General features: G+C 31.4%; 1 protein-coding gene across 1 annotated transcript; it reads left to right on the top strand.

Annotated features, from left to right (window-relative positions):
• Positions 3,364-8,908, top strand: LOC109347284. The gene is made up of 13 exons (XM_019587022.1): positions 3,364-3,688; positions 4,465-4,532; positions 4,647-4,700; positions 4,805-4,888; positions 4,991-5,091; positions 5,250-5,330; positions 5,864-5,985; positions 6,234-6,275; positions 7,229-7,305; positions 7,391-7,481; positions 7,564-7,645; positions 8,214-8,286; positions 8,411-8,908. Exons 1-13 carry the CDS (start codon positions 3,431-3,433, stop codon positions 8,577-8,579), a joined length of 1,302 nt encoding a protein of 433 aa, XP_019442567.1. The 5' UTR covers positions 3,364-3,430; the 3' UTR covers positions 8,580-8,908.

The following is a 9,433-nucleotide window of genomic DNA, read 5'->3' as shown; positions in this document are numbered from 1 at the left end:
TTTGAAATTTTTGGGACTATTTTAAGTCTTTTCATTTTTGAATAACTAAATCGGTAAAGTTGAAAAACATTAGGGACTAAATGGATATTTACTCTTACGTTTTTTATACCACTAATGATGTCATCTCACTTTTTTTTTATATAATGAATTAATACCTTTCGGAATGTATAGTTATCCCTTTCAACAAGTTTTATTCCAAAAAATTGAACTATTGACTTTTTGTCATCTTGGGAATCTAATGGAATCTTACAGTACTAGACTAACGTTACATGATGTATGTTTGGATAATATTTATTCATTTGTTTTTTTATTTTTGTATATAAGGAAAAAATGATTATAAGTAGCTTTTACAAAATCATTTAATTGTGTTAAAGTGATAAAAAATATATTTTAATTGTCTCTAATTCATATTTAATGTATAAAAACTGTATGACAAACCAACAAGACGTTGATCTAGTGGTGTAAAGCTTTATTGGATCTACAAAGTTGATAGTTCGATTCTTGTGAGCGATATTTGTTGGGATGGACAACTACGAATCCATAAAGGTTAGTTCCTGACCAAAATGTGAGTAAATACCTTTTGTAATATAAAAAAAATAGCTTGAGAAAAGTCACTTGAAAATCAAATTAAATATACATTAATAATGATAGTTTTGGCACACTAATACTTATATTTGATAACATTGAAATAGTCAAATTTACTTATATTTCATAAGTGGCATAGCACTATTTAATGAATATGATTAAAAAAATAAGAAAACATATAAAAAGGTGGAAACCAAAAATTCAAATTTCATCCTCTTCCCATCTTAAAAATATAAGAATATTACTTTCCTTTACATTTATTTCTCCTTAATCTTTTAACAATTATGAAAACATAAACATGGTAATAAATTTTCTTTTAATAATATGGTTTATGTATATAAGTGGGGACGTGACCCCTCTTTCCATAATTACGTAAAAGCTGTTAAATTAAGCCATTTTTACTTAAACAACAAAATTGATTTGAAAAAAAAACTTTATACTAAATGTGGAAATACGCTAATTGCCATTGGCTTTTTCAGATCTAACGTACTTTTGGTTTTGGGTCATCCTAGAGAGGCACCGATTAAGAAATACGAGGATTACTTTAAGAGTACGTTTTTTAAATTTATTTTTCATCCAAGTCATTAATTTTAATAGTTTTAATTATTAAATAGATCTAAATCACTAAATTTTCTTAGAATTAATAGTCATGATGAAAAATAAGTTTAAAAAATTTATTCTTAAAGTAAGTGGATTCTCACTTCAGAAATAAAAAAATAAATGCTTAATATGTAACTACAAAAACCATTACTCTATGTATATTTGTCATGCATACTTTTCACAAATTATATCAACAATCCATTAGTTCAATGATATAGGGTTCTATACATTCTAAAATATTTAAAAGTCAAATATTTGATTTATATTAGTGATGTTAGGTGATAGATATAAGATACAAAAATAGAGTATGCAACATATATTAAGATAATAAATATTATCATATATAAGATGATGAAAATATTCATATCAAAATCACTAAATTTTAATATAACTAATCAATATAAATTATATATTTCACAATCAAAATCATATTAACTCATTACAATATTGTTTAACATTTATCGCTTAATATAAATCATTGGACAATCATTCATAGTTGAAAATGCTATTTCTATCATTATTATGACAACACGTAAAGTCATTGCCAACTTCATAAAAAGATAAACTAATGTGTAAACAATGTGTATTTCACTTTCAATTAACTTATGTGAGAGATTATTGATTCATTTAAAGAAGTAAATTTAACATTGATACACTTATAAATGATGTAAGTCTCATTGATTATCAAACATCACCAAATCAGTTGGAAAAAATAACATGGACTTCTTTGCAAATTCAACTGATTTTGTTATATCAAAATTATAAAAAATATTGATTGAGACTCAAACAATACATACAAAGAAGTATATAAATATTTATTTTAGAAAAATAATGATGAAATTCCTTGCATATTCTCAATAATATAAAATAGTTCAGGAGGATAATGTTTCAAAAAAATATGTATGTCATTTGCAAGAAAATAAAATTTGGACTAATAAGATTACAAATGGTATATAGATATATTGAAAAAAAATCAGTATGTGCATTAGAGAACACCGTCTATAGCAATACTTGTTAATCTACTTACCTATAATTCCAGATAAGGTGAAAGATATTATTGATTATACAAAAACAAATAAAAATTAAAGACTAATCCTCTATAATTTGTTAGGAGAGTACATAAAACCACAAAATTTATATATTTTACAAGTATCAATCATCAATTATTTTTTTCTTTTTAATTACTTCTTAAATTTTATTTGTTGATGAAATTGATTCATAAATAAATACAATGTTAAATTATTTATGATGACAAATTTATGTTGATGTATTTTATTTTAATCTCAATTGTCATATCATTATTATTTATTTTAATCTCAATTGTCATATCATTATTATTTATTTTTAATTTTATTTGGTTTCTCAGAGGTATCCTCGCACCGGAGGCAATCCTGTTCGAGCCGGGAATAGGAATGACAACGGGGCAGATCGGGGTCGGGTTTGTACGTACCCAAACCCGAAATTCAAAACAGGAACCCGAATCCAAACTCAACGGGGTTGAAAATAAAAATATCATATCCGAACCCGAAAATGATAAAGTATTAAGGAAAATATGATATTATTTTCGTGTAATTTTTCTCTAACATTTCTATTTTCTCTTGTATTATTTCATTTTTTTTGTTTGAAGATTCAATAGTATGTAAAGTAAAAGTAGAAATTAAAAACAATTGACAAATGATAGAAATTTCAATTTTAAATTGAATTACCTTACTTAGGGGCATGTTCGGGTTAGAGTCTTTGCTATACCAAACCCAAAATTTAAACCCGAGTAAAACTCGAACCCGAACCCAATCACATCGGGTTTCCCGTTAAATTCGTGTTCGGTTTGGGCGGGTACCCATGAGTTCAGTTTTTATTGTCATCTCTAACTGGGAACATCCACATGTATGTGAGACTAACTCAACTCTCTCAGCGGTTATTTTTTCCATCCACAAGACTCGAACCCGAGACCTTACTTAAGGAGAATCAAACATGTACCACTTGAATCAACATCCTGTTGATATCTTTAATTTTTTATAAAACATTACTATGTTGTCCATTTTTTATTTCTGAAATCTATTTATCCTCTTCTTATATAGGGATTGGTGTTAATTATCAAATATAAGAGGGGTAGTATTGTAAATCCGCAAAAAGTGTGTTCAAAGTTGAATTCGTCATGAGAGAATCACGAGTGAGATTCGCTTCATATATATAACAAATTCCCATTATTCCAAACATTCACAAAAAGAGAGAGAGAGAGAGAACAATGTTCGTATGGAATTGGGTTCGCGGGAAAGGTTCAGCGCCACCGCCACCTCCTCCCAAAATGGTGGTGGTGCCACCGCTCTTCAATTATCCTCCGATCGGTGCTCGCACAAGGATGTTAGATTCTTCATATAATGTATTGTTTGGGAAACTTGCATTGAAATCCCTATTTCATGATTATTATCAAAATCCAAGGCATTTCTCTACAACTATTATGCTTCAACCTATTGATGATCCTCATGTTGATCTCATTGCTACTGTATCCTTATTAATTTACATTTCACTATTATAATTTCTTTACTTTTATAGCTTTTATTCATAATGACGCCATATATAGTGGAGTGGAGGTTTTTATTTTATTTTTTATACGACATCAATGTTCAAATCCGAGAAATAGTCTATCTGCTTGTGTGCGCCCTTTTTATTTATATTTATGAGTAAAAGATCAAATTAGTATCTTATGATGATGTGTTAAGTGAAAGATCGAATTGACATGTGTTAATTTAGTATATGATGACGTGTCAATTTTGACAAGGTTGACGGAGAAAAACTTGTGTAGACACATAGATTTATGTTTATTGGTGTTATTATGTAGGATTAAATTTTAATTTAATTTAAAATTTTAATGTGTTGTTATGATTTTATTGGTTCTCTTTTTATATATATATATATATTTTTTTTTTTTTTTCTCGGATCGGCAACAGTAACTCTACCTACATCCTACATGACGGGACATGAGCCGCCTTTTTATTATTTATCTCTTCGAACCTATTTGTTTAGCATTAAAAAAAATGCAAGATCTATTAATCTTTTGGTAAAAGCACTTTTTTTCTAAGAAGCTAGTGTGTAAGTATATATTGTGGTAATTGATTACTAGCATGTTAACCAGACAATACACAATCAATGCTGTTAACTAAGTTTTTGGAAATTGTTAATCAGTGTAAAACTAGTGTGTAAGTATAACTCTCCCTTGTACTTCAAAAGTTGGAACTATGAAAAATGAAGAATTTATTGCATTGCCCTTAACCTGTTTAGGTTTCAGGTCCTCTTGATAATAAGCCAGAAGAGAATGTTATAGGAAATGCATTGTTTCGCTGGCAAAGGTATTGTTCCTTCTTTTTCCCCTTCTATTACTTCTGTTGTATTGATTCCATTGCATACATGCCTTTGTTCTCTTGTTTGTTGAGGTTTCTCCTTTTTTCTTGATGGGCTTGCAGTGATGTTAATGATCCTCATACATTCATGGACCTTTATGTATCAACAACGGATCCGTAAGAAACTCTAACTGAATTACGAAGCTCCAATTGTAATGCCTAATCTGCTGGTGGGTTTTCTCCTATTGACACAGTGAATAATGTGGATTTTGTATCTGTAGGATTTTGCGGATGAGATCATGTGCATACTATCCAAGATATGGATTTGGGGCTTTTGGAGTGTTCCCTGTGCTATCGAAGAAAAGGTGTGTTTGATGGTAGCAGAATGTGTGTATTAGGTTCTTACTGTAGTCCATGTATTCACAAATTGCAACATAATTTATTAACAAAGTTTACCAATTCTTTAGAGAACCCTCTGAAGATCATGGCCTGATGGGATTGAGATATGGTTCAGAAAATCTATCTATTGGAGTCACACTTATGCCTCCAGCACTTATGCCTTTTGCCAGTAAGTTTCCTGAATATTATGTTAATGAGGTTTCTATTTGTTAAAATATCGATTAAAGGGTCCTCGAGAGTCAACTTTGTTGGTTAAGTTGCGGGGCGTGAATTGTGAGTGCTTAGGTTCTATTTATGTATAATTTATGTAATCGTCGTACTATGCAGTGAAAGATGAAGTACCAAAAAGTGCATGGCTTGTTAGCAGGATGGGACGGGTGACTGCTGGGGTGCAGTATGAGCCACAGCGTAAGAACTAAACAGATTATATTCCTCTGATTTTTTTTTTATATTTGTATTTACTAGAAAGTTGTCATTATTGCATCAATATTTTTGCCGGTGATTTGCATGATTCATGCATTAGTGTTTTGAGTGCTTTTGCAGTTTTTAAGCTGTCATTTAATTGGTAGGGAAATTGGGTAAAGTTATCATTATTGCATCAATATTTTGGTGAGTGTGACTCATATGATTCATGCATTAGTGTTTCAACTGAAGATGTATGTTAAACCACACACACATATATCAATCATATATGGCTACAATTAAATGAAAGAAGTGTAAATAGAAAGCAATCTACAGAGAGATGAGGGGATTGAAGAACTTGAACTGTGCTTTATTATTTCGAAGTAGGTTCAAGAATTATGATTTTATGAATGAACCAAAACAGTTAAAAAAACTAAGAGCATTTTTTCAGCATATTTATCTAACATGAAGTTTACATGTATTAAGTACGAATTTTAAACAAATATGAACATACTGACCTTGTGGTGTTACTTTTATAGGTGGAAAGGAAAAACTTTCAAATTTGATGAACTGGAGTTGTGCCATGGGTTATGGTGGGGGATTAGGTAGCCCTTTGAGCCCATCCTTCAATTTCAGTCTCGAGCTTGTGAGAAGCTCTCAGGTATGTTCTACATAAATTGATTATTACTGTTTTGCATTTATTCAATTAGTCGGAGATCCTTTTGATGGGTTTGATAATTGTCATACTGCTCTATGATATGCCTCTGATGCATGATGGCGTGATTTAAACTTCAAGCCAATTCAATTGAATGCATCTAGGCATTTTAGTCCCATAACATGTGCTTCACATAGTTCTGATTATTATTTTGAAGCACTTTAATGAAATTCCAAACTTTGAAAATTTTGCAGTTTGTTGCCTCATTCTATCAACATATGGTTGTACAAAGACGGGTATCTTTCTTTGGTCTTTGCTCTCTATTTCTTTTGTTTTTTTTTCATTGCTCGTTTGTATTCATATCACACTCAAGTTGTATAAATTATTTGTTGTTTGTAGCATCTCTTAAAATTAAACTTATTAATGAATGCGTTTACCCTGAAACTGATTGATACTTTTATGTTAAAGACGTGATGGAATATACTCCTTATAGAATGTGGTTGGTGGAGTGATAATCTATACTTGGCTTCTGTTCTCTGGTTTGATTTTCATCATTGCAATACCTTGCAAGATAAAATGCATGGATGCACCAAATTGGCCCTCAACTCTATATTGTCTTAATATTAGATACATGTATGAGGCAGCTACTCTGTATTTTGTCCATTTAAAAAAATTATTGTTTTGTCTGAAATCAGTTGGTGCAATAATGAAACAGATGAAACCTGATTTAAAATGGTCAGAATGCATTATGTCATGTGAAAGTGTGAAAGCAATGAAAGCGTATAACTACGTAATAGTTTTTGTACATTTTAATTGATTCTGGCTTGTGTTATATGTAATTTTATAAGTACATACATTTATGTATAAGGCGTTATACGTGTATTTGAACTTGTTTTCAAACATAACTATATCCCTGTATCATATTTGGTCAAATACCAATGAGGCTTGAGTTTCTGTAAGTTGTTAAGTTGGTGACACTGCATGAAAAGATATTTGAATTAGAAGTTTATTTACCCAAAATCTTCAGCCTATTATCCTGAGTTATATCTTGGATGCAGGTTTACCTTTATATTGATAGAATTCCATCCTGGAATTGCTTATTTATTCTTGTTAGTTTACCCATATTCTATCTTATTGAGATGTGTTATCTGTTTGCTGCAAGTTGTGTAATCCCACAGGTTTTTAATTTCTTGTTGAATCAGAAACAAAACATATCATATCTGACAAATCACATGCTTGAATTGAACAGGTGAAGAACCCCCTTGAAGAGAATGTTGTTGTTGGAATTACAAACTATATTGATTTTGGGTTTGAGTTAGAAACAAGGTATTCCTTTTGGCTTAACATATATTCAAACTTATGTATAATTGTGCATCCACATGGCACAATCTGATTTTCTACTTGTCTGAAGTGTTGATGATGCTATAGCAACAAACAACATCAAGGACTCCTCTTTTCGAATAGGCGCGTCCTGGCAAGCCAATAAAAATTTCTTGCTGAAGGTAAAAATAATCTGTGCAATGTTGTACAAGCTTCTATAGATTGTGTAAATCCACTCAGGTAGAAAATTTCGCACCTTTGCAGGCAAAAATTGGACCTCGTAGCTCATCAATGGCATTTTCATTCAAATCATGGTGGAAACCCTCTTTCACTTTCAGCATTTCAGGTACCTCTAGTGAGACTTTTCTATTCAATATCCTTTTAGCTCTTTATCCATTGTTCTTTCCTTTGGCATTTGCTTATTTGTATGTGTGTACTAGGATCAGAGGCTATGGCACTTCTAACCTATTAGTAAGTCTGTAGTTATTACCTATCCTGCATTATCTTGTTGTTTGTCAACGTTTTTTTTGGATGAAACCTATATATAACCAAATTATCATGATCAAGGGTGGACTTAAGTTAAGGCTCTTTTTGTGGGGAATGCATGGGGGGGAGTTATGTTCCTAGTGTTGGGGAAATTCTAAATGTTCCTTTTCTATATAACCTCGTGTGCTGGACCCTCCTTTTCACATAGGGCGAGCCTCAGCACAACCAACGGTAAGGTTGCTTGTCTTGTGTGACCAGGTCATGAGTTCAAATCCTGGTAATAACTTCTTCGATTGCAAGTGGTAAGATTGCGTATATCTAACGTTGTGCGCTGAGCCACCCTTTTATGGTAGAATATATGTTTTCTCCCTCTAGTGTCATAAGGCTATATGATTTGGAGGTGACGTGGATCTGCTGTTTTTCTACAGCCACTAGAGATCATGCTGATGGTAAAATGCAATGCGGATTTGGCATCCAAAGTGAGAGTCTTCGAGAAGCCAGGTTCGTCCATTTATCTTTAATGCAAATTTTAGCTCATGCCATACTAATATGTATATGTTTCTAAAATCATACCTTACATTGATGAGTTTTTATGTTTTGCGGGACATGATTTACTTGTTTACAGTTATGAAAGAGCTGATCCGAATTTCGTAATGGTCACGCCAAGCAAGGAGCACCTAGCTGAGGGCATTGCCTGGGAAACAGGGAAGCGACCTATGCTACAATCGGATGTAGATGCAGGACTCTTTGATGGCTTGCCCAAAGAATTAAGACCTCTTGATAAAATTTTGTAAACCAAGGCCTAATTGTCTCTTTGCTTGTGAGAATATCTTGGAAATTTTGTTGACTCCAATTTTTTCGCTTTATTTTTCCTCTTACGGATAATGTTATCAAACTGGGATTGACTGGCGAAAGCGCTTTCAAAGAATCTAGTGTAGTGCGCGCTATGTTAAATCAGCGGCTAGAACATGTTAATATTGAGTATCATTTTTGTGTGCAAGAACCTGCAACAAATGAGCTCTTAATCTCTGATTTTTTGTTACTAGAAATGTCTCCATACATTGGCTAAAAATATTAAACTCCTACACCAATTTGAAGCTAATTTAATATCCTAGTGTAATAATATTTGATGGTATTGGTACTTAGGTGATTGTGGAAATGTTGAGAGGTGATCACAAAGAGAAGATCACTATCATTCTTGACCCAAAGGCTTATGGAACTTGAGATCAAAGTCATCCTTCATATACACATTTCATATTTCAGGTAATGCTGCTATTTTATTTGTATTCATAGATTGTTTCTTCATAAGAAGAGGTTTCAAATGTACATATTTGATTATTAAACTTTGCAATAAAAATAAAATACAGAGAAGGGGGAAGAAGCATGCCATTTAATATATTCCAAAGGTGATAAACACTCATTCATATACAGATCCCAATGTGAGATAAGTGCTATTCAATATAATAAGGTAATTATTAAAATAGTTTTTTTTTTTTGCAGAACTATTTTCTAGATGTGGATTTATCTGTGGTAACCAAAAAAATAAGTTGTTTGTAAGATAAAACAAAAAAATATAAACTTATTTCATAATCATTTAAAGATCATTGCTCATTTGAAGTGATCACCTTTAAAAATAATAATAATTACT

Source organism: Lupinus angustifolius, chromosome LG05 (genome assembly GCF_001865875.1).
Source record: "Lupinus angustifolius cultivar Tanjil chromosome LG05, LupAngTanjil_v1.0, whole genome shotgun sequence".
Taxonomy (NCBI): Eukaryota; Viridiplantae; Streptophyta; class Magnoliopsida; order Fabales; family Fabaceae; genus Lupinus; species Lupinus angustifolius.
The sequence above is the reverse complement of the archived record's forward strand: the minus strand, read 5'-3'. Positions and strand labels throughout refer to the sequence as shown.